The sequence below is a fragment of the Schistocerca americana genome, chromosome X (assembly GCF_021461395.2).
Source record: "Schistocerca americana isolate TAMUIC-IGC-003095 chromosome X, iqSchAmer2.1, whole genome shotgun sequence".
NCBI classification, from domain to species: Eukaryota; Metazoa; Arthropoda; class Insecta; order Orthoptera; family Acrididae; genus Schistocerca; species Schistocerca americana.
In genome coordinates this window covers 899,045,155-899,071,544 of record NC_060130.1, presented here as the reverse complement: position 1 = coordinate 899,071,544, position 26,390 = coordinate 899,045,155, and the positions used below count along the sequence as shown (strand labels likewise).

Sequence of the window (26,390 nt, the reverse complement as noted above, 5' to 3'; positions counted from 1 at the left end):
CCACAGCCTGGGATTTCCATAGAAAACCATTCATGACATGTGTGGACAAAGTGATGAGATGGTCAACTGCAGAACGCCACACTCACAATCCACACTGTGCAGTGGTTAGTAAATTGCAAGACTGGAGCCACCATAACAGCCGGGTATGAATAATACGTTCCAACACCTTGCAAACACAGCTCGTGAGAGAATTGGGGCGGTAGCTAGAAGGAAGGTATTTGTTCTTACCGGGCTTAGGTATGTGTACGAGAGTGGCTTCATGCTGGTGTCTGGGAAACGTTCCCTCTGCTCAGATGCGGTTGTACATATTAAGCAGAAAGTGCTTGCCCACAAGAGAAAGGTGCTGCAACATCTGAATGTGGAGAGCGTCTGGCCCTGGGGAGGAGGTCAGGAGGAACTGAGAGCTTGATCTACCTCCCTCATAGTAAAGGCGACATTGGACATTGTAGCACTCACAATTCTGAGAAGAGAAGGGTATCGCCTGAGCCTCCTCTGCTCGTTTCTGATGGAGGAAGGCGGGTTGACAGTGGGAAGAGCTCGAGATTTTCGCAAAACAGCTGCCCAAGGTGTTGGAGACAGCAATAGGGTCCACGGTGACATCGTCTGCTACTGTCAGGACGGAAATTGAGGAATGGATCTTAGACCCAGAGAGCCATCAGAGGTTGGCCCACACAAGAGCAATGTGTGGAACTGTTAAAAGAACTAGTGAATGAAATCCAGCTAGCTGTTTTGCTATCCAGAAGAACGCAGCAACACTGTGCATGCATCTGTTAATAATGAATGCAGTTTGCCATTGTAGGACAATGTTTAAAAATGCGGATAGCATTGCGTCGCAACATGCCTCAGTTCACCAAGGGACCAGGACACAGTGTGGTAGAGAGGAATGGAACATTCTGTGGCAGTAAGGATAACCTTTGTAAGATATTCCACCTAGTCATCACAACTGGGGAAATGTTGTTCTTCAAAGGTTGCCAGGGAGGCATGAAGCCTCCAGTCGGCCTTAGTAAGCTGCCACCTGGGTGGGCACGGAAGTGGGATAGTAATCAGCAAATGGATGGCACATGGGAAATGTCGCTTGTTTATGTGTCAGAGAGAGCGGACCACTCGAGACAATGGGCAAGCTGGTCAGTGCAGAAGGATAGGTCCAAATGGGAATAGGTATATGTGGAGTCTGAAAGGAACCTAGGTGCTCCTGTGTTAAAGCAGAAGAGGTTAAGTTGATTAAGAATATCAGTAAAGAGGACACCTCTCGAAGAGGTTCTGGGAGAACCCCAATGGGTATGGTGGGCATTAAAATCACCGAGCAGCAGAAAGGAGCGAGGTAGCTGCCCAATAAGCAGGAGGAAGTCTGCCCTGGTGACATTGTAAGACGGAGGGGTGTAAATGGTACAAAGGGAAAAGGTCAAGTGAGGAAGGAAAAGGTGAACTGCAACAGTTTGAAGACAGGTAGTCAGGGAGATGGGCTGACAATGAATGCCATCCTGTATGAGCAGCATGACTTCCCCATTGGATGGAATGCTAACCTCGGGGGAATGTCAACATGGACCAGGAAGAAATGCGAGAGCTCAAAGCAGTCGTGAGGATGCAATTTTGTTTCCTGAAGGCAGAGAAAAAGTGGACGCTGCGATTCTAAGAGCAGCCATGAATCCTCTTTGTCGGATCGAAGGCCACGACCATTCCATTGGAGGACAGTCATGATGAAGAAAAAATGAAGGGACACCACATCGGCAGCTGCCGAGTGCCAGCCTTCAAAGACTCGCTGCTACAGGGTACAGAGGCAGGAGGATCCTGCTCCATAAGGTCTACAGAAGCATCGCCATTCTTCTGCTGTAGGCCTGCAGAGTCCAGGACAGAAAAACGGTTCGCGGTGCACACCGGCGACACAGAGGTTGGCTGGGCGACGGCATAACATGGCGGCACCATCGAAGATCTTTGAACTGGCGAAGGAGAAGACCGTTTGCCTTTGTTTGGCATCTTCAAATCTTTCCAGCTGGTAGAGGAAGACTCAGGTGTTGGTTGGCTGGAGGGACGTATGAAGTCTTCAAGGGAGTATTCCTCCTGCCCTTTCCAGCCTGCCAGATGTGTAGCTGGTGACTCTGCCCCATGGGGTGAGAGTTTGGTGGCTTGCAGCACAGCTGAAGGAGACGGGGAGGCTATCCATGATAATGGGCAATTTCACTATTAGAATATATGGTCTGGCTGTGATAACTTCATAACCTTCTTTGATCTTTGACAGAAGATCCACTTGATCAAAAGTGAGAAAGAGTGTGTGTGGGCACTAAGGAGGCACCTACTTTTTTTCATCATCCACTGGACGGCAATGACACCTTGATCAGAGAGGTACATTTGGATTTTTGCCTCAGTTAGACCATTGAGCAGTCTAGTTTAATTAACACCATGGGAAGAACTCAGTATTCAATGAGCCTAGACACAAACAGGATAGGCATGGAGAAGCGAAGCTGCAAGCAGTTGTGCTTGAGAATCAGAAGCAGTCTCCAAAAGCAAACTGCCATTGCGTAAACAAGAGCAGGATTTCACAGACCAGCAATTGCATCAACACCTTTCTGAATAATAAACAGATTTACGGCTGTGACGGACTGACCGCCTTCAGTACGTGAAACCACGAGAAACCTCGGTGCAGCTGGGAGGGTCTTTGAATCGTTAGCCTCATTCCATTTACGTTTCATAGCTGCTGACTGAGAAGATGATTGGCTCATTGCAAGAAAATCTCCCATGATTGCCAGTGGCTCTGATGGTGAGCTCCTTCCAATTGGGGACCCCCTACAGAAGAGGGTGAACCTGACTTAGGTGATTGTCCACACCTCAGACCACACCTCCCGAACACCTAACAGAGGGACCAATCGGCAATTTGGGAAGGCAGCAGCTCAGGCAATCACCCCTCCCTGGGCCTGGTTTGTACCAGGGGGGATGTGCAAACCCTACGTGTCAACTTGGGGCTGGGAATTACACATTACCCAGTCACTTGTTCCATGTCAGATGCATGGACCAGCCTTCAGGAATGCCCAGGGAGGAAGAAAAAGAGGAAACTCAAATGCCGAAGCGGAAGAAAGATACAAAAAGGTGAAATAAGGAAGAAAAAAGGAACAGTGGAGAGTATTCCGATACTGACTACCGAAAATGCAGAATACATTTCCAAAACCAGCCCAGACATGTTCACCAAGGCATGGGGGAAAAAAAAAAACAGCAAGAGCATAGACATTCAGCGTGGAAGGGAAAAGATGCTGCAAAGGCTGGGGCCTCGTGGTAGCCAACCACGAACCCACCAAAGAGCAGCATGCCCCCTGGGGGGACGTAAATGACTTGGCAGACCGTGTGAGCAGCAATCTGTGGTTGTTTGCTAATGATGTCGTGGTGTACGGTAAGGTGTTGAAGCTGAGAGACTGTAGGAAGATACAAGATGACTTAGACAAAATTTCCAGTTAGTGTGATAAATGGCAGCTACCCCTAAACGTGAAAAAATGTAAGTTAATGTGGATGAATAGGAAGAACAAACCTGAAACGTTTGGATACAGTATTACTACTGTCCTGTTTGACACAGTCAAGTTGTTTAAATATCTGGGCATAATGTTGCAAAGCAATATGAGGTGGAATGAGCACCTGAAAACTGTGGTAGGGAAGGCAAATGGTCAGCTTCAGTTTACTGGGAGAATTTTAGTAAACAGTTCACCTGTAACGGAGATTGCATATAGGACACTGGTGCGACCTATTCTTGAGTACTGCTTGAGTGTTTGGAATCTGTACCAGGTCGAATTGAAGGAAGACATCAAAGCAATTCAGAGGTGGGCTGCTAGATTTGTTACTGGTAGGTTCGAACAACATGAGAATATAATGGAGATGCTTCGGAAACTCAAATGGAGGGAAGGCGATGTTCTTTTCGAGAAACATTATCAAAAAAGTTTACAGCAACGGCATTTGGAGCTGACTGATTAATGACTCTACTGCTGTCAACCTACATCTCACATAAGAACCACAAAGATAAGATACGAGAAATTAGGGCTCATACAGAGGTGTATAGACAGTCAGTTTTATCTTGCTCTATTTGCGAGTGGAACAGGAGGGGAAAGACAAATAGTGGTACAGGGTATCATATACCACACGGTGGCTTGCAGAGCATCGAAGTAGCTGTAGAACAATTGGAGAATAGGTGTTTCAGATATGGACAAGCAACACTATGGTCCACAGGTGAATTCTGAACAACGAGGAACTTGCATGCCTGACACACCATGAGGAGCTGCCGCCAGATGGTGAGTGGCAGTTCCCCAGTCTTAGCACAGAGACTGGGTAAGGGCTGGTCCTATAAGCATCCGTGGCCAGTCTAATTCCCCCTTGGTGATAGTGGCAGTAATCTTCAGATAAGAAGGCCTCACTGATCCATATACTGGGGACCCATAGTCTAGCTGCAATCACACGAAAGCACTATAAAACTGGAGCAGACGCGCCCTGTCTGTTCCCTAAGACATGTGGCGAAGGCACTTTCAGATGTTCAGTGCCTTCTGGGTTCTGGTTTCTAGGTCTTTCAGGTGTGGTAATCACGCGAGTTTTGAGTCATATGAAGGGGGGGGGGGGGGGGGGGGAAATCAGACACATTAAAAATTCAATGAGACAATTAAAATGCACTCACACACAGACTCTTATATGCAGAAAACTGAAATCCTGTGCAGCCCACTCCTCTAACCTCTGCCTTGTAAGTTGCAACTGATGAGTCAGTCACTGTTCTAACACTGGACGAGGAATGGAAAACTGCATGATCATCCACAAATACGGAACACTGCACAGGACTCCTTACTGTAGAAGGTCATACTTAAAATACTGCCCTGAGGAACACCATTCTCCTGCACAAAACTAACTCGGGACCTAAAAAACGATTTAGATAGGAAGGATGGTGTGAAAATGAGGAAATGGTCATGAAAGCCCCATTCGTGGAGCTTCCATAGAATACCGTACTGTGTCTCCAAATAGTGTCACATGCCTTGCTGATGTCAAAGAATACTCCAATACAGTGATGGTTACATAGGAAAGACTGCTGTATAGCCAACTCCAGCAGGGTCAGGATGTTAACAGTGAATCAAAATCTCTTGAATCCACACTGAGAGTGGCTAAAGTGTTGCCTGACCTCTGACCTTCACACTAAATGACTGTTAACCATTTGTTCCAGGGTCTTTCCTACACTGCTCATTAAGGCGATGTTCTAGTAACTACTGGGATAGGTTCGGTTCTTTCCTGGTTTGAAGAGAGGTATACTGCCTCTCTCGGTGAATTGGGAAAGTGACATGTCTGCCGTATAAAATTAAACAGGAAAAAAGGATTTCCTTTCGGACTCTCGGAGAAAGGGCAGTTGTAAGACTCATCAGAATTGTTGCATCTGAAGCTGCACAGTCGCGGCAGAATGCTGGAGCCTGGCTGGCACTGGCAGTAGTCATTGCAAAATGCTCTGCAATCACCTGAGTGATGTCTCCAGGTGTTGCCTGGAGACACACCTTTTACAGCACTGCTGCCACTGGTAAACAACTCTGTTTACTGGAAATCCTCCTGATGGCTTCCCATACTTTTGTAGAACAAGTAGAATGGTTGATAGAATCCAGGAACACTTGCAATGCCCTTTTCTTGCCCCCCTTAATAATGTATCAAACCTTGGCTCTCATGACTCAAAAAGCTGTGAAGTTGTCTCGTGTTGGGTGGTATTTAAACCGTCACAGTACCGCACATCTGATCCAGATTGCTGAGCAGCACTCATTGGTCCACCAAGGTTGCCTCCTAAGATGATCTGATGACTTTGGGATGGATAAGGCAGCAGTATGGTGGACTGCTCATGCCATGATGTTCACCCATTCCTGGACACTGCCTTGGTTTTCAAACACAGCCAGCAGGCTGAACAGCATCCAGTTAGCTCTGCTGAGTGTCTATTTTGGTGGCTTCCTTTCAGGTAATGCTCCATACAGTACGTGGATCCACAGTGGAAAATGGTCACTGGAACGAAAGGCATTTGCTTCCCACCGAACACAGTCTGCAAGGGCTGGAGAGCTAAAAGAGAGGTCAATGGCATAGTATGGCCCAGTAGCAGCTCCTGAGACATGAGGTTCTCCAAAACTCGACCCCTAGGGCAAGTTGAGTTCGAGCCCCATAACACATCATGGGCATTGAAGTTTCACAGTAGGAGAAATGGGCAGGGCTGTTTGTCTAGATGGCCTTTGAGAGCCTCAGAGTCTATTGCATCCTGTGGAGGTAAATACGGTGAGCAGATAGTAATTAATCCTCTGACTCACAGGAACTTCAATGACTACTGACTGTAGGTCAGTAACCAAGGAAAGTTAGGACATCCTCGCAATGGAGGGCATAGTCCCATAGCACCGGGGCATCAGTGGCTTTAAAATGTGCTTCTTGTAAACACAAGCACAGGGGGTAAGCCTAGGCTAGGAGTTCCCATTCATCCACATGCGTGCTGAACCCATTCATATTCCACCGCAGTATGGGAGCCATGGATTAGGGGCCTGGACCTTCACCCTGACTCTCCAATGGGGTGGGGAACCTGCACTGGGTGGAAGTTCAGTTATGGGGCAATACAGTTGCCCTGGGCAGACTTCACTTTCCATTGTCCCCAAAGGAGACTGATTACAACCGTCAGATTGAACGACGTCGACATAGTCTGATGGTTTGCTACCTGTTTTGGCTTCCCATTTGCTTTATTTCATTGGACAGGCTTGGCAGAAACTACTGCAGAAACTGTAGAGGCAGTGATGAACTGTTTACTATACTCTGTCTTTGGGGGGCCAGGGTTCTGAAGTACCTGCAGCTTTGCAAATGCACTGGTAAACACAGGTGTTAGTGAAAACACTTGCAACATCCATTTATGTATAAGCATCAGCTGTCAGAAGAGGCTTCTTAAGGGCTGAAATGAAAGGTGTAGTGAATGCGGGAGGCTGCATGGCCTTTATAGATCTTTGTGGCCTCACTATATGGGATACACCTCATAGTTTTCAGCTTCTGTATCTTTTGTTCTTCAAGGAAGGTACTGTTGCCCCTACTCCAGAGAAAGTGATTCCTGGTGCAACTGACACTTTGGGGCAGATAAACAATCAACTCCTTTATGATTGGCCTTACCCCACAAGTAAGGATGTAGAGGCTTATCTCACTAGGGGTAAGATAGATACTGCCTACAGGAAAATTAAAGAGACCTTTGGAGATAAGAGAACCACATGTATGAACATCAAGAGCTCAGATGGAAACCCAGTTCTAAGCAAAGAAGGGAAAGTAGAAAGGTGGAAGGAGTATATAGAGGGTCTATACATGGGCGATGCACTTGAGGACAATATTATGGAAATGGAAGAGGATGTAGATGAAGATGAAATGGGAGATACGATACTGCGTGAAGAGTTTGACAGAGCACTGAAGGACCTGAGTCGAAACAAGGCCCCCGGAGTAGACAACATTCCATTGGAACTACTGACAGCCTTGGGAGAGCCAGTCCTGACAAAACTCTACCATCTGGTGAGCAAGATGTATGAAACAGGCAAAATGCCCTCAGACTTCAAGAAGAATATAATAATTCCAATCCCAAAGAAAGCAGGTGTTGACAGATGTGAAAATTACTGAACAATCAGTTTAACAAGCCACAGCTGCAAAGTACTAACACGAATTCTTTACAGACGAATGGAAAAACTAGTAGAGGCCGACCTCGGGGAAGATCAGTTTGGATTCCGTAGAAATACTGGAACACGTGAGGCAATACTGACCTTACGACTTATCTTAGAAGAAAGATTAAGGAAAGGCAAACCTCCGTTTCTAGCATTTGTAGACTTAGAGAAAGCTTTTGACAATGTTGACTGGAATACTCTCTTTCAAATTCTAAAGGTGGCAGGGGTAAAATACAGGGAGCGAAAGGCTATTTACAACTTGTACAGAAACCAGATGGCAGTTATAAGAGTTGAGGGACATGAAAGGGAAGCAGTGGTTGGGAAGGGAGTAAGACAGGGTTGTAGCCTCTCCCCGATGTTATTCAATCTCTATATTGAGCAAGCAATAAAGGAAACAAAAGAAAAATTTGGAGTAGGTATTAAAATCCATGGAGAAGAAATAAAAACTTTGAGGTTCGCCGATGACATTGTAATTCTGTCAGAGACAGCAAAGGACTTGGAAGAGCAGCTGAACGGAATGGATGGTGTCTTGAAGGGAGGATATAAGATGAACATCAACAAAAGCAAAACGAGGATAATGGAATGTAGTCGAGTTAAGTCGGGTGATGCTGAGGGTATTAGATTAGGAAATGAGACACTTAAAGTAGTAAAGGAGTTTTGCTATTTGGGGAGCAAAATAACTGATGGACGAAGTAGAGAGGATATAAAATGTAGACTGGCAATGGCAAGGAAAGCATTTCTGAAGAAGAGAAATTTGTTAACATCGAGTATAGATTTAAGTGTCAGGAAGTTATTTCTGAAAGTATTTGTTGGAGTGTAGCCATGTATGGAAGTGAAACACGGACGGTAAATAGTTTGGACAAGAAGAGAATAGAAGCTTTTGAAATGTGGTGCTACAGAAGAATGCTGAAGATTAGATGGGTAGATCACATAACTAATGAGGAAGTATTGAATAGGATTGGGGAGAAGAGAAGTTTGTGGCACAACTTGACCAGAAGAAGGGATCGGTTGGTAGGACATGTTCTGAGGCATCAAGGGATCACCAATTTAGTATTGGAGGGCAGCGTGGAGGGTAAAAATCATAGGGGGAGACCAAGAGATGAATACACTAAGCAGATTCAGAAGGATGTAGGTTGCAGTAGGTACTGGGAGATGAAGAAGCTTGCACAGGATGGAGTAGCATGGAGAGCGGCATCAAACCAGTCTCAGGACTGAAGACCACAACAACAACAATTACCCCACAAGTGGAAAGAGTAGTGGGGGAAATAAAACCACATGCTTATGCAAAGGAAACCTGCCTTCACATGCTCTGGAAGTCTTGTGCTGTTAAAAGTAAGTATACATCAGTCTGACTTGGCCAGGTCGCTGTCCACCCATTTTATTATATTTTGCACAGCTTCCTGGGCTGAGTCAGTTTTTAATTCCTCTTTGGGAATATCTACCAATCACTGCTGGACACAACACCTTTGTTGCAGTTCAAGATGTGGAGCTCCAGAGGAGTTTAGTTTTCCAGAGATTTGTTGCTTGTTGGGAGCTAGCAGTTTCAAGCAATAGTGTTCGACTGTGTAAGCGTTTCACAGGCTTTAAGGTGCCAGCAATACCCTCTTAACCTTTTTGGATGCAGAAAGATGCCACTTCTTAAAACTGCCTTCTTTCCTCTTAACTATTAAAAACACAGTCTAACTAGCAGTATGCATTCTGTTACAAGAAAGAAAAGTTGTGGAGTTAATTTCTGTGTAAGGAGGACTGGCTACATGAGCCATCTTGTTAGATTGGCTGTTGCTACTCACCAATGGTACACCCATTCCATTGGGAGTTGAGGAGTTTAAGTTTGCGGTTTTTTTTTCAGTCCCAAGAGTAGCTAGAGAACTAAGGGCCTACCCAGGCAGAGCCCTGCAAGCCTGAGTACGCCTTATGCAACTGAAGTGCGGCAGTTTCTCTAAGAGTTTGCCTGCTAATGACTGTTCACCTCACCAGTCATGCATCTCATTGGCACACAACACACCTTGAGACGGGGGACTTTTTTACAGAAGCTTTTACCATCCTGACGATTCGGGTGGTCAAGCCAAGAGCCAGATTTCCTGTAGCACACAATGTTCCACTGCTGCACCATACAGTGGTCACAAAACAATGTCTAGAGCTTAAGCGACAGATGAGTGGCAGCACTTACCAGACTCAGCTCAGGAACCCTAGGCTTGGCAAGCCATATCCAGCAAACGAATGCTGAACTCGTGAGGGCTGTTATAGGAAGAAAGAAAGAGACAAACAAGACCACTTTTTAAGGTTGTCTCAAGTACTTTCTATGTACATGGCAACAGAGTTTTGCTAAGTCAAAGATGAAATACAAACTGCTTGTAGACTGAAATTACAGCAGAGATCCTGTGTTGGCATGAATATGGATTAGTTGAAGTAACACTGATGTAACATTAAAATGTAGGTGGATAACAAACAATGTGTATCAACTTACAAATGATTAATTATTACGCCAGATAATATCAAGGTCAAGAAAGCTCAGGATATAGCTTTCAAGTCAAAGAATGTAAAGGAAACAACAAACAATTATGATGCATAAAAAAGACATTAATTAGGTGCAGTCACCTGGCCATATGGTGCCCACCATGAAATGATGAGTAATAATAATAAATACTCAGAATCATACCCATTCAGTCCTCGCAACAAGCTCCTAATAAAAGGCAGTTTGCCAGTGCCTACTTCCGACCAGTAAATCCTGTGCCAGGCATGTATCTGTTGCATGTGGAACATTTTGATGCTCATTTAGTATAGGGTTGGTGTGGTGTGGTGTGGTGTGTGTGTGTGTGTGTTTGTTTTTACCTAAATGAAAGGAAGCTCGAGGAGATAATCTACATGCTCGCAATTGCACCAATCAGCAGGAAACCAAGGTTAATGTCCACATATGATGAGTAGACCATAATTACAAAGCAACTGATGGCACTGGTATAATAATCTGGTACCAAAGTATAAACGTGATTTACTGAGCTAAATCTCCAAAGTACAACATACAAGTTTATTAACTGTTTAAATTTTTTACGAGAGTTTTGGAATTAACTTCAGACAAAAATCTTACAGGCCAAGAATCAGGAAATGTGTATACTATATTACGTACAGATGCTCTACCTATTGGTGATAAATAACTATTGTGACTTACTTCTAGTATTAGTTTGTCTACTGAAATCATTTACAGGTTCCCCAATCCTGAGGCCTAAGTAATTTACACTATTTTAGGTTCCATAAACAGCTCTAAGACAAAAGGGTTATAGATTATTATATCTCTAATCACCCCAGATACCACTCCTCATTCTGCTTGTGTCAGATGCTATTTTATGTGGACTGTGTAAATAGAAGTGTAAGAAATAAATACATTACAAAGAAAATGTACAATTCAGTGAGATATTAAGGGAATAATTTGCTTTATTCTATCAGATGATGTATATGATCAACTTTAGACTGAAATTAAGTGTCTGTTAATACATTTATTGAAATCTATGGCACTGATGATACATATATTGTGGTGAAAAATGTGAAACTCGTGCATTTGCAGTGAATCTAGTGTAAAACATGTTACTTTCAGATCAAACACAACTGTGAGTGCCCAAATTTTAAAAACAAATAGAATGATAAACATGTCTTGTCTTTCCTGGCATATGATGATTCTGAAATGTTCTCAGATATTTAGCCAGGTGCCACCATGCAAACAGTGTGTTATTTCGACATTTCCAGGCAGTTCTAATGGCTGATCATCTTCTGTTAGAAAGCATACTTATCTGTACTCTGAAAAGTACTAAATTCTGCCCCAATGCTGATGACCCTATCCATGCCTGATTTTTAGCAGTATGGTTGAAAAAGGTGCCCTTGTTGTTTCACAGAACGCAGCAGAGAAAATGTGGCATGAAACATACTATAAACTCACAAGGGTCATTCCGCCAAAGCCAAATGTCTCCAAGGAGATGAAGAATGTGCTGAAACACCTCATAGAAGATTCTGAGACAGTCACCACAGAAAAAGGAAATTCTACAGTCTTGCTACCACTTCAAGAATGAAAGAAAAAAGTACAGCCTATTAGAGGATAATGCCTATAAGAAAGTAGATGATGATCCAACTAACTGTGTGTAGAGGAACCCAACATAACTTCTCTAGAACATTATACACGAAAAGAGTGAAAAGACTTCATCCACAAGTTGCTGCAGCTCCGAAACATTAAGCATTACCTGAAGTCCTAAAGAAGGGATTCCACTCCATACAATCGTAAGCAACACTGGCACACCAATGGTATCACCAGTGGTATCCAACGTGTTCATGGAAGCATCTGAAGAAGCAGCTCGTGAGTCAGCAATCCAAATACCCTCATGGTTTCTTTTTCCCAGTACACAGATGATATGAGACACATTCAGAAAGTAAGTGTACTGTGATCATAACAGGTTGTGGTTTTGTGTTTTTTGAGGATTGCCTACAATGTATGGTAGAAGGGATCCCATGGCCAGAAAGAACCATTGCAGGAACACAATATTACATAAACTCGTGTTGCAATAACCAGTAGCATGAAAGACGTCAATATGAAATCCTGCCAAGTGTGAGACATGTGCCACGATACACTTCCTACTTGCGAAAGAAATAACATCTACTGATTTTTTTTTTTTTTTTTTTTTTTTTTTTTTTTTTTTTTTTTTGCAAATCAAAACAGTTTATGGTGAAGGTGTAATTAGCAGAATGAGTGTGTTTAAGTGATATAGGGTGTTTAGTGGGGTCAGAACAAATGTACACGATGAACAGACAAGTGGAAGACCTTCAATTTTGACCGATGAGTTGATGTAAAAAATCGAAGAAACTGTTCGTGAAGACCACCAATTTACAGTGTATAAAATTTCTGCAGTGTTTCCACAGTTCACCAGAACTTTCTTATACAAGACACTGACAGACATTCTGGGATATCAGAAACTGTGTACACAAGATGGGTCCCAAAAGAGGCGGCAGCAGCAGAAGAAAAATCAGATCAATAGCGCCCGAGAGTTTCTTGAGTGACTTGAATTGAAACGTGAGAATTTTCTGAGCTCTACTGTGACTGAAGATGAAACATGGGTGGTTTGCTACACACCTGAGACAAGAAGACAGTTGTCGCAGTGTCGTCACACCAATTCACAATCTGCCAAAAAATTCAAAATCACAACTGCAGGCAAAAAAATTATGGCCTCAGTGTTTTGGAAGTGAAAAGGCATAATTTTGGTCAAATTTCTGTCTCAGGAGGAGACAATCAATGCACAACAATATTGTGAGAACCTAAAAAAACTGAAAAGGGGCGAACAAACCAAAAGGAGAGGAATGCTGATGGTGCAAGTGTGCTTCATGATTGACAATGCCCAATTTCACACAGCCTCAGTCACCAAGGTACTTTTGGACTCATTTGATTGGGGTGTTCTGTACTAGCCCCTGTATTCCCACGACTTGGCACCTTCAGATTATCATCTTTTCACCTATTCGAAGCCATACATGAGTGGGATTAAATTTTCAAATGAGGTCCTGAAGTGGGGGAGGAGCTGGCAGGAGAGTTCTTCGAGGAAGGCATAAAGAAGCTTGTGCCACAGCTCACCACATGTAGTGAGCTGGGTGGTGATTATGTAGAAAAATAGTCAACATATGTATCAACAATACCCTCTAATTTTTTTCAAATACACTTTTTCCAAATAAATATAAAAATCTAGACACTTATTTTCTGAACATGCCTTCGTAATCTGGCAACAAGATTTTTTACTACACCTGAACTTGATGTACCAAAACATCAGATTCATGAATAGAACCAACTTCTGTTTCTGGGAGTGTGAGTCAACTGTAGACCAGATGGGAAACTGAGACAGTGTTTACAGCAAACAAACACATACAGATTTGTACCTGCATACCTCCTCCTTTCATGTGCCCTCACAACGAGAAGGCAGCCTGAGCACACTAGTGTACTGAGCTTACAAAATCTCTAATCAAGAGAGTTTGGCAGTAGAATTGCAGAACTGCTAGGCAGTTTTCTCAGAGGAACAGTTCCAACCACCTTCTGAGCCAATGAGTCTTTAAACTGAAGAAAGCTAGGCCACAACTTTCAGAGGAAGAAGAGCAACAAGTTGTGACAGCATTTATACCTAACACAGTAACACATGTAGCACATCAGTGGAAATTAGAAGGATACCCTTGGAATGTAACATTAAGTGTGCATTTTGCTCACTGCCCAAGACAATATCCTCAGGAGGATCTATTGTGGATGACTTAGGAGTCCCAAAACCATGAGTCTAACACAACCCTTGCTAGTGAAGGGAACGTACATAGGTCAGACTATCTGAATGGTATAGGAATGATGTGCTAAGCACATGCATCACACTGCCAACAAAGGCAACTGTCAAAAAGCACTGCAAAGGACAAAGCAGCATTATGACAGCAGCAAGCTGTTAAAACAGGCCAACACCTTATGGGATTCTATTTTAAAAGAAGCGATAGACATCTAGCTACATGATGAATGGATCAATAAAGGCAGCAGTTTGCAACAAAGTAAGGCTTGGAACTCAGCCATGGGCTCAAAGCACACTGACAATATGTGGATAGATCCACTTGTGTCATGCTACATGAAAAGCTGAGTCCATAGCATATGGATGGCCATCACATCAGCAGCACTCCATCACCAGCAGCAGTGGCACAAAGACTGAGGACTGCGGCTCATGCCCCACCTCATTACTTTTCCCTCCCTCCTTGCCAGCGTAACAATTCACAGGTACCATGGGCTCAAGATCAACAGCTGGAGAGAGAGCAGGTATCTAAGACAACATTCAATGGAAGACAGTCTGTAATCAGGACTGCTTAAGGTGGCAATAAGTCAGCTTTTCATAATATTACACCATTTGTATGACATCACCCAGATGAATACCCAAGGACATTTCAAAACATGCTTAAAAAGTTTGTGTGAAGGCAAATGAGATTGTTAACTAAGAAGCAAAACTAATGTTGAACACAGAACACCACTTACTGCATCACAAAATATGAATGGGATCAACCACCAAAGGTGCTACACTCACAACTGTACTGAGCATTTACATTGTTTCAGTCTTCCACAATTACCAAACTGTAACTCATGAGACGGTGTAAAATTATCATCATTCCTTTTGCACTGACTAACTGTACAGACACAAAATAATAATGTTTAAAAATGGGGGACTCTACAATAAAATACACAAATTATTATTGAACCATGATATCCTCACTCTCATTTTAACTAAAAATTAAAAAAATCATGCAAAATAAATTTTATTTGTGCAAGTTCCCTGTTACCTGTCACCTTGTTTAAAATTATGATCCATAATATGTAGCTCCCAAATTTATTCACATAAGGAAATAAAATCACACAGCCTTTTGGTTTTTATTTTCAGTCTATATTATACTGCGAAATGTTAGGGCTAAGATAAATATTATTTCATGCCAGTGGTTACATGATAGATTGATAATGCTGGTCACGGAGCACTTTTTCCAATGGCAGGGCTTTCACCTCCGAGTTGTGCCAGTTAAATAGGGGTCGAGCAACTTTCTTACAGCTGACCTCTCTGGTCTCAGGGTATCATCATTCCCTCAAATCACACGTATAAGGTGAGGCATCTATTTCACTTTTTGAGATGCTAAAAATATTGATAACATATTTTCACTCTGACAGTCACCATGGTCTCGTAAAATAGGAAAAGGTGTATAACAGTAACATTTTTTAACTACTGATATGCAAGTACCAAATTAATTTTTCAAATGAAATTATGTGGTTTTTTTGGTTCCTGAACAGTAGCTTTAGATGAGTTCTGGTCCTGTTTATGCATTCCCCACACATGAGTATATTGTCATGCAGTTTTTCTATACTAAGAATAACTGCAGACCTAAAAAAATATTCACAAATTAAGAATGTCATTAAATACTTTACAAACATGTCTCCTGAGTACCAATACACTTGATCAGCCCAGACTGATTCCACTACATTTCTTCATATCTTAAGACTGGGCAATACACAATTAATCAAGTAGCTCCAATCTCAGTGAAACCTTTTATTACTGAGAGAAGAATAAAATTCTGAGTGGTGCGTACCCTGTCCACCATCGAGAACATACGGAAAACCTAATTTTATATATATTTTTGCTCTATAATTTCTCTTCAGACCTACAAAATTGTTATATTGCTTAATTCTATATTTTTATTTACTTTTTGGCTGCTAATCATTATAACAACATTTGAGGCACTGTTTTAAATTATTGTGATTAGCTGTTCCTTCACCTGTGACAAAGAACAGTCCACGCAAGCTATACATAGCTGCTTGGTTTTGGTCCTTCACTCTTTCAGAAAGCTGCCAGATTGTTGTTCTCTGTATTGACATATAGCATCTAAAAAATATTTATTTTTCATTTACAAATGTAATAGTATTCTCAGATAAGGCACTTTTGCAAGAAGAATCTGTGACTCTACATAACCTTCAAAATATCCGCTAGTTTGCACGACACACAAAATTTATCAGAACAAGTAGCATCAATATCTGTTCACTGTCTTTCATTAAATGGCAACCTCATCCCATTTTCTCATCACCATCTATGATAACTCGTAGATAATCAGAGGGAACACTGTAGTTGGAAGCTCCAGTTCATTTGCCAGTTAACCAGATTGCCTAACTAGCTATTCACCAGTCAAATTATTTCCTCTCCAACTTCTCATTGGCTCTTATAGTAATACTGGAGCAAATGGAGCAAGGAAACATCTCGCGACTTTGACTGACTTGTTGGTTAACCAGATCCAGTGACCAGCTCTAGTTACTCATTAGTTAAAGCAAAAGACATGCATTTAAATTAGCAAATGTAGACTACAAAGAATTCATCCAGTTCACCAAATTTAAGTGAAGTTCCAGCTACCAGGGATTTAATATTGTTAGTTTAAGCCAGTACCTTGATTAGCTGATCTTGCAGGAAAGGGCATTTAATGGCTCGAGTTAGGTGAGGGAATCTCAGTTAAAACCTTGCTACTGAGGTAGGTAATGTGTAAATAAGAATCACTATAGGTGGTGTTAGTATATTATCACTGAAGTACACAACTAAAAAGAAAAGTATAGCAGATTACTCCCAACTGCAAGTAATGATCACTCCTGGCCAGAAAAAAATTAGAAATTTGAGCCAACTGCAGCCAAGACCATACATGCGGCTGTGTTTGCCCTTCCAGTCACCGCAGCATTAATGATGATGCAAATATCTTCATGTGGACCTGTTGGCAAGTTGATTATCAAAAAGCAAGCATTCTAAAAGTAGTGTAACATAAGTAGCAGCAGTGTACTATGTAAAAATAAGCCTGTATTAGTGCAAAATAAAACAAAAGTGTATACTCTCCCTCGGGATATCTAAAAATAGAATTATTCTAAGTAAAGGAAATATTAAGATAAGTAACTAATAGGAAACTCAAGAAAATTATTTCCTTGCTCAAATAGCCGGCAAACATGAAACACCTTAATAACAAACAGATTATGACCAACTAGTGTAGGCTATCTTATTGACTGGCTGTTAAAAATTTTCATTCAGAGCAGAGTTTTCTACTATCAGTACGCTGTTGATTTTTTTATATATGTAATAAGTGATTTCATCTGCACTCCCAAATATATAATAGGTATCTTGTCTCATGTTCTGCAGGAAAAGGTTACCTAGGAAACATACAGAAACACATAGTTTATAATTTTAGTCACATGGTGGAACACTTTACATATACTTTTCATCAGTCTATACAAACAGGATCACTCTCAACACAATCATGTATGTCTACAAACAAAACAATCTCTAGTGATGTGCTAATACTTTTCTGAGATCAGCAATTTTTTACTGTTCTATAATAGTTCTAACAGATTGCTACCAGTGACGACATTAGATACTGGACTGAGCCATTAGTGACAAGGATATTGGAAGGAACTAAGTTACCTTGAGAGAAAAGCTAGTCTTTTACCTATAATGAGACAGGGAGGCTATTGACAACCTAAACCAAAATAACCAAAAGCAAGGACAAAACACATACATGTTAATTGAAAATTCAAGAACTATGTCACTAGTGTACAGCTCATTTACACGTACTTATATTAAGTGGCTCAATGGTGAAGTGCCAGCCTACAAATCTGCAGTTCTTGGGTTCAATTCCTGGTCATTCCTAAGATTTTTATCTGTCACTTATCACTTATTTCACATCTGGCAAAGTTTGCTGATGCGAAAACTGCCAATTCACACTGTGATTTGGAATCCACATTAAACTGGAAATCCCCTTTAACTGGCTGGGTAAGCCAGTTCTCAACCCTAGAGGAAGGCAACAGCATACCATCAACAGGGCCATGACTAGTAAGGCACTGTAGTACTCAAAACAATTTTTAGATTGATGAAAGCTTTACCTTTTTTTTTATATTAACAGTATTTCTGGATACCAGACTGCAATGAAAGCTTCAGACCATTCTAAACTACAACAAATCAAATTGTCACAAAATGAAATACTAAAAAAGTAAGAAATTTAGTAATGGATTTGAAGAGCTGCTCAAGAAAGGTGGGGTGTCATACCACAGGTGCAAAAAAGTCAAAAGACAGAAGATCAACATATTTTAAATTAAATCAAAGCAACCATGTGAAGCTTTTAACACTGGAAAGCACAGAGTTATAAATGGACTTCAAACAAACATTAGTCAAGGGAGTGAAATCATTCAGTCGGCAGCATCCCGGCCAAATTAACAACAAAAGCAAGACAAATAAACATAATTCCAAATTCTGTTTCCAAAATTATTTCACAGGTTGTAACCTGGTGGATTTTCTTAATGAGAATTTGACAAAGCTATTTGTTATTGCCACAGAATTTCTTAATACAAGTGTGTCCAAAATGACGGAGTGACCACAAGACACTAGCATTTTCAAGAATACTGGATAGACTAATCTAGAGACCCTGCAGACCTATATCACATACGCCAGGTTGTAGAACAATTCCTTAATTTTAATGTGATGACTTGACTCTTTGCTAATAATCTCCAGTGTCAAAATCAGCATAATTTTGGAAATGACAACCAAATTAAATCCAGCTTCTTCTCTATTTAAAAAAAAAAGCATATAAGGCTATGTAGCAGTGCCTTCAGGTGGAAGCCATGTGTCTTAATTTACTGAATTCTTCTGATACACTTTTGCACTACACTTGATCAATGAAGTATGTACTTGGATAACATTCAATTACATGTGCTTATTGACTAAGGAATCCTTACCAAGTATAACCTAATATGCAATTATACAGGCTGTATAATAAGTAATAGTGAAAAACTGACAAGGATGGAAGTATATTCAATAACATAAGCAAAAGAAGTTCTAATGAACATCGGTCAGAAAGAAAGCTGTATACATGGTAATTACGGACATGTGGTAATGTGCCATCACTGATGTTAGTATAAAACATTTTCCAGTTAGGACGCACATACTTGAAACGTAAAGTTTTTGATTAAGTCCTCATCTAATTGGGCTTATATTTCACCCATGACCTAACTTAACATGAAATACAATACTGCTTCAGCACATTAAACTTGTTATAATTTACACTGAAGGGATGCTTCCTAGCATCATGTCACACCACCTACTGCCCGGCATAGTGCAGCAACTTGACATGGCATGGAGTCAACAAGTCGTTGAAAGTCCCCTGCAGAAATACTGAGCCATGCTGCCTCTATAGCTGTACATAATTGCGAAAGTGTTGCTGGTGCAGAATTTTGTACACGAACTGATCTTTTGATTATGTCCCATAAATGTTCAAAAGGGTTCAGTCAAGCAATCTGGGTAGTCAAATCATTCACTCCACCAGAATGTTTTTCAAACCAACTTCAAACAATTGTAGCCTGGTAACATGGTGCACTGTTGTTTGGGAACATGAAGCCCATGAACGGCTGCAAATGGTCTTCAAAGTAGCTGAGCATAACCATTTCCAGTCAATGATTGGTTCAGCTGGTCCAAAGGACCCAGTCCATTCCACTGCCCACACCATTATGGAGCCACCACCAACTTGCACAGTGCATTGTTGACAATTTGGGTCCATGGCTTCATGGGGTTTGTTCCACAATTGAAGTCTATCATCAGCTCTTACCAATGAAATCAGGACTCATTTGACCTGCCACAGTTTTCCAGTCATCCAGGGTCGAACCAATATGGTCACCAGCCCAGGAAAGGCAGTGCAGGTGATATCATGCTGTCAGCAAAGGCAATAGCATCGGTCATCTGCTGCCACAGCCCATTAATGCCAAATTTCGCCACACTGTCGTAACAGATATGTTCGTCATATCTACAACACTGATTTCTGTGGTTATATCACACAGTGTTGCTTGTCTGTTAACACTGACCACTCTCTGCAAACGCTGCTGCTCTGGATTGTTAAGCGAAGGCCGCCAGCCACTGCATTGTCCGTGGTGAGAGGTAATTCTTGAAATTTGGTATTCTCGGCAGATTCTTGATACTGGGTATCTCAGAATATTGAATTCCATTATGATTTCCAAAATGGAATTCCCCATGCGTCTAGCTTCCAATACCATTCCGCATTCAAAGTATTTTAATTCTCACCGTGTGGCCATAACCAGGTCGGAAACCTTTCCACATGAATCATCTAAGTACAAATGACTGCTCCACCAATGCATTGCCCCTTTATACCTTGTGTATGCATAGCTTGGACTGACAGTTGTCAGTAGGGTTAGGGTCCACATTGACCGAGAAGTTTTTAGAAGTCTACAGAAACCAGCTGGATATAGTGGTCCCTATAATAGCACAAAAACTTGATGAGTTGCTAGTTTAGTGTATAGGGGCCTGAAGATGGTGCCAGTGAGGCACCAAAAGTGGTAGCTAAATAAAATTATGCCTGTTGGTATCTATTTCCTTCAAGTCTTTGACTAGTCGCAGTTCCATACCATTTACACACGACAGAATTACAGAAAACCTGCTACAATTGTCGAGAGGGTCCAGGGAATGGTCTGGGGAATGTTTTTGTGGCATTTCCTGGGCAATCTCATCATTCTGGAAGGCACAATGGATCAACAAAAGTACGCATCTGTTCTTGGGGATAATGTCCATCCCCTACATGCATTTCTGTTTTTCCTCAGCACAATGACATCCACCAGCAGGACAATGAAGTGTGTCACACAGTTTGCTGTGTACATGATTGGTTTGAAGAGCACCAGGATGTGTTTACCAAATTGCAGGGTATTTTCTTTCAGACGCTTCACGCCATCTGAAGAAAAAAAAAAGGCCACCTACCACAACTCATTGGAGGTCCAACTGTGGTACTGAGATGCAAATTCCAGCCTTCAACATTGACGAACAGCAGCCACCGTGGGTGAAGGAACCATGTGTGTGCTGTGGAGGTCCATATGCAGCAACTTTCGCTGACCTGTCATTGAGGAGACACTGTTGGTAGCCCCTTAATTCATTTGGGCAGTCAGTTGTTCAATATTTGCACATCTACTTGCCTGTACACATCTCCGCAGCTGTTGTTCACTCCTGTCATCTATGGCCCACGGTGCACCGTAGATGCCTCGGCACTGGTTTTGCCATGCAAGACGTACTTTAACCACAGCGGCATGCAAACAGCTTACAAACTCTGCCATTTCAGAAATTCTTCCACCCTTGGCCTGAAAGCCAATGATCATTCCCTTTTCAATGTCAGATAAATTGCTTTTTTCTGGATTAGAACAATGACTGCTTGTTTTTACACATCCCCCTGACAAGCTTTATATATTCTTCGCTGCTAGTGCTGCCATCTGTGTGTGGTTATTGCACGCTGACATCAAAGATAGGTGGTGGTCACATTAAAGTGACTGGACCATGTAGTTTCATAAAGTTTTGAGAGGCAATTCTCTTGGTATTTAATTTTCCTGTTTGTCACATGTAAGATTTTTGTATCTTCTCTTATGTCAAAGAAACACAATATAGAGCTTCTGAAAGGTCTTCATGCTTGAGGGTGTTCCGGACAGACTGGGTGATTACAACTAAAATGCTGCTACTCACATAGGCCCAGTATCGGCAGATACCATAATGTATTAATGATTCATGCTGGTAAACTAACTAGTTCCAACTGTGCCCAACAGGTGCAAATGTGACACTGTAGACTATTTGTATGACACCATGAATACACACTATCATTTGGCAAGCAACAGCATAAGTGAACAGGAAGGCTATTATGAAGAGAAACTAGCTTATATGAATGGCAGTGCTGCACTGAGAGAGTATTGCCGATGGAAAGGTCTGAGGAAAGGCTCCATGTAAATTCAATGATATAAAGAAGATGATAATGAAATTCAAAAGCACAGTGGAGCTTGGGGTGGAACCTGGAAGAGGAAGTTTTTGACAAGGTTGCTGTTGCTGTAACTGACTGTGCAGCACATTCCCTGCATAGTGCTAGTGCTCATGAAGTGTCATGAGAACTGTCCATCCCATGGTCAAGAGTACAGACAGTTCTGCAGTTTATTTGACACTGGGTCCCATACAATATCTAAATGGTGCAGCAAATGTTCTAAATATGTTCTTCAGTTTCTGGCATGGATCAAAGCTGATGACATGTGGCTGGGCAATATTCTGTGGAGTGACAAGGCACATTTTACACTACAGACTGCAGTGAATGCTGAATTTGGGGTACTGTTCAACTGTGTATTGCACATGAAGAACCATTGAACTTGCCATATGCAAATGGGTGGTGTGTATTCAGCGCCTTTATTCTCGGTCTGTTCTCCTTTGAAGAGAATACACCCAGAAGGCCTGTCAGGTGTGCTGTGAAATCTGAATGTTATCGAAACCACCTTGTACAGCATGTGATTCCTGCTTCGGCAGAATGCAACTGGGTGGAAATCACGTTTTCATGCAAGATGGGGCAACACTCATGTCACTCGCACAGTGAAAGATCTGCTTATGCAGCCTTCCATGAACATGTTACCTCCAGAGATTTTATAGATGCATGGCCTAAATTATAACTGATCTGAATCTGTGTGACTTTAGGCTCTGGGGATATCTAAAAAAACATGTTTACCAGAGATATATTCGGTCTCTACCTGATCAGAACGCTAGTATACACGAACATGTTGCTCAGATTATACTGGAAGTGCCGCAGGTAACTACTGATAATGTGGTTTTACGAATGGAGCATTTCTACATCTCTGGTACTCATACTGAACAAATTATTTGAGTGGCAGCTAATAATTAAATCATTATGCCTTTCTCACTTGTTTGACCTTTTCTGCCTACATCTTGTCCCTAAATTCTTACATGATAATATTTCTATAAATCTTTTTCACATTCACAATGACAGATTTGCACCTGGTGGTCACAACTGGAACTAATTTTCTTTTTCCGATTGTAAATTGGTTTCGCTTTAAAACACCTACCAAGCTTCACTCGCTTATGATAATTACAGCTTACACTGGACCTCTGTGAGTAGCTGCACTTGATTGGTGAATTTTCCATTCCTACAAAGGTCAAAATGCTTGTGAAATATAAAGTCTCCTAACTTTAATATTGGATATAAATAATTTGCTACTTTTCTGCATTTTGCTGTGGTCCTGGATTCCTCAAAATACTTTTCTGAAAACTCTCTTTTTAAAAAAAATCTGATTTTGTTAATGTTTAAGTCACACAAGTGTACATTACAAGAGGCATGATATCACTGCCATTGGAGATAACAGAGTGAATACAAACAAAACAACATGTCAGGGACAATGAAGATTACTGGCATTCTTACAACAATGATAGGATCATTTAGTTTCAGCACAATGATCATGAATATGATACTTCCAACCTTTCGTTTATCTTCAGAACTAAGAGTTTAAAAATCTTCACTTATTATTTGATCACCCTGGGCAACTAAATTTGAGTGATACAGGAGTTCTGCAGTAGAAACTCCATGTTTGTTGTAGTGACATGATAATTTTTTTCCCCCTGTATGCTGGAAGCCAAGGTTACCCACTTTGTATTTCCTATATCATGTATGTCACTTTAACATGAGCACATGAAATTCATTGTGGAAAAGGCAAATGATTGGGTGGGAATTCTAGTGGAGGAGTACATCTTACAGGAGTCCAATATGACCATGCTGATTGTAATTTTGTCTTACATCCTTATCAAATTAGGCTCACAGAAGACTGAAGAGATCAGAAAAAAACCGAACAAGTTACAACTGTTTGCTAACATAAGAACATTATAGGTTAAGTGTAAGCAAATTTAAAGTGAGGCACAAAAGAAAGAAAATTTGAGCACCCCATTTCGGTTTTGTGTGTGTACGTTTTTAAATATACCAGTAATGTCATAGAACAATTACTATCTTAGGCCCTAGTCTTGTTTTTCAGTTTATATATGAATATGCCTCATAATATAACAATTGGTTTCATGATGCACACTCACATTGTTCTAAGAAGCCATTTTTCTGATGACTCGACATGGTTCTTTGTTGTTTGTTTAACATATATGATTATATACACAATACTGTAGAGCTAGTAACTTCTTCTTTTGTACTATCCCCCCCTCCCCCACCCCAAACACAGTTACAAATATAACGTATGTTTCATGGTCTGTCCTAGCAAATACAGAACATAACTATATAAAGAACTCAAATTTGTAGGTGAAACTAATAATAATCAAACAAAATTAGAATAAAAATAGCATGAGACAGTACAACATGAAGCATATGGGAAGTATGTTTATAAGCACAACAAGTAAATTATAACAAAAACATAACAGAGGGTTGTTTAGGATCAAATAACTGTTTCAGAAATAAAGTACTTCCTTATTTATTATTTTTATGCAGTAATAATGTGGTTACCATAAAAAGGTGCGAACACCCATAAAAAGATATCTAGTTAGTGAAGATGAAAATATTAACATTTAGTTTCTAGTTGTACTGGTACTACATTACCTATCACACATATTCTACAGATGTACAATTCATACTCAAGTGTGTGGCAGAGGTCTAGATAGAGAAAATAACACAAATAAGATATGCAAGATGTGGCTGGAAAAATATAAGAATGGAAAAAAAACATAAAGATGGACCAGTTAACACAAGGAAGCTCTAACAAACTGGAAACTAGATGTCAAATTATTTGAAGGTGTTTTACAAGTACATAGCAGTAATAATTATTATTGGTTACAGCCATCAATGATATGGAACCATGCACTGTTGACACACAGTGCACTTTCACTCGTTCACAACGTCTCTGAGAGGTTTATAACCCAGATTGATGACTGAAGATATGAATTTTAACATAAAATGCTATGAGACCCTGTCACACAACATTAAAAAACAAATTAACGTATAAGCCTCTCACCACACATTTTTGTGCCCATCTTTAGACGAATAAATTACTAGTACTAATAACACTGCTTATGAAAAAATGATAGGCCTACTGTCCGAGTCTTCAGAATCGTGGCGACAAACAGACGACATTTCAAAATATGAAACTCTCGAAAAATATTTAAATAGTTGCAGTTTTTCAGATGGATATATTTCATAAACAACAAATTTGTATTCACACGACTAGGAATAAATAATAGCGAATGGTCAATACAGCTACACAATTGTCCATTTAACACAACAAAGTAATACAGTACCACTAATATGGTTCGATAGTTTACGAGGCTGTAACGGAAATAAGGTGATTTTAGACAACAGTTTCGGAGGGAGCACGCGGTTAAATGCCATTACTTATGGAGTTGTTAGAAAAACAACACATAGAAATATTTGAATACATCAGACTTCTGGGGTGAAGGAAATTGGAGATGTGTAAAATAATTTTTGGCAGTGTCGTGTATTACGAACGACGGAAATGAGTCACTGAAAACTGAGGGCAGAACTTGGGCACAGTGCATCACTTGGCTAAAGTTTAATGGAAAGTACAATGTCGATAAAAATAAAGTTTTAAAACGATTAATCCGCAAGTAAAAACGCTGGATCAACTAGAATTCAAGGGAAAACAGTGGCAGATTGCCTAACACTGTACAAAGAATAACAAACGTACCTGAAATTCTTTTTCATAGCTCCCATCAACTTTCTGGTTATCCAGATTCTCGACGTGATTCAGAAAATTTTGTAATATAGTTCGAAGAGGAGTCCTCCCTTGATCTTTCATTTCCGCCCAGCAGAAATATTCACCTACACGAACATTCAAAACAAACACAATTCATAACACACATTTCCACTCATCACAACTAACTTCGGCGTTCTAAACCACTAAACATCTTTGACAGTTGACAGCAAACCAAAGAGTACAGACATCACTGCAGGAACCTCAGGTTTAGCATCGCAGATTGAAAGCCACAGACATACATTAATGTATGTCTGTGTTGAACAAGGAGGTAAAAATTCTACCTCCATGGTGTTGAAAAAATAGAGTATAAAAACCTATGGAGTGTGCATTCGGATGCGCAACACACAGAACAAGAATAAATGAGACGCGCCAGCGCAAGTCCCGTGTTAAAAATTGAAACATGGAACGATAGCAGCGCTCCAAGTGAAGTGGGAGATGAACTAAAGAAAAAGGTATTTATTTTGTGCTTTTGATTTTCACCAGTATAAATCTTCTGAACTTCCAAAGTTATGTTTATGGTAAGCATCAGTATAAAACAAGTTAAACGTGGATGGAAAATACTGCAGTACAGCAGTGACTTTAATTCACGTTTATCACAATACGAACGGCGTTTTTTGTAACATATA

The 26,390-nt window shown here is 40.9% G+C and overlaps 1 protein-coding gene across 1 annotated transcript in view; it reads right to left on the bottom strand.

The window, feature by feature from the left end:
* Positions 1-25,916, bottom strand: part of LOC124555620 — a 121,357-nt gene extending 95,441 nt beyond the window's left edge. Inside the window, exon 1 of the mRNA XM_047129589.1 lies at positions 25,696-25,916. Coding sequence (XP_046985545.1) covers positions 25,696-25,806 — 111 coding nt within the window. The 5' untranslated portion in view covers positions 25,807-25,916. The remainder of the gene's footprint in view (positions 1-25,695) is intronic.
* Positions 25,917-26,390: the final 474 nt, after the last annotated feature.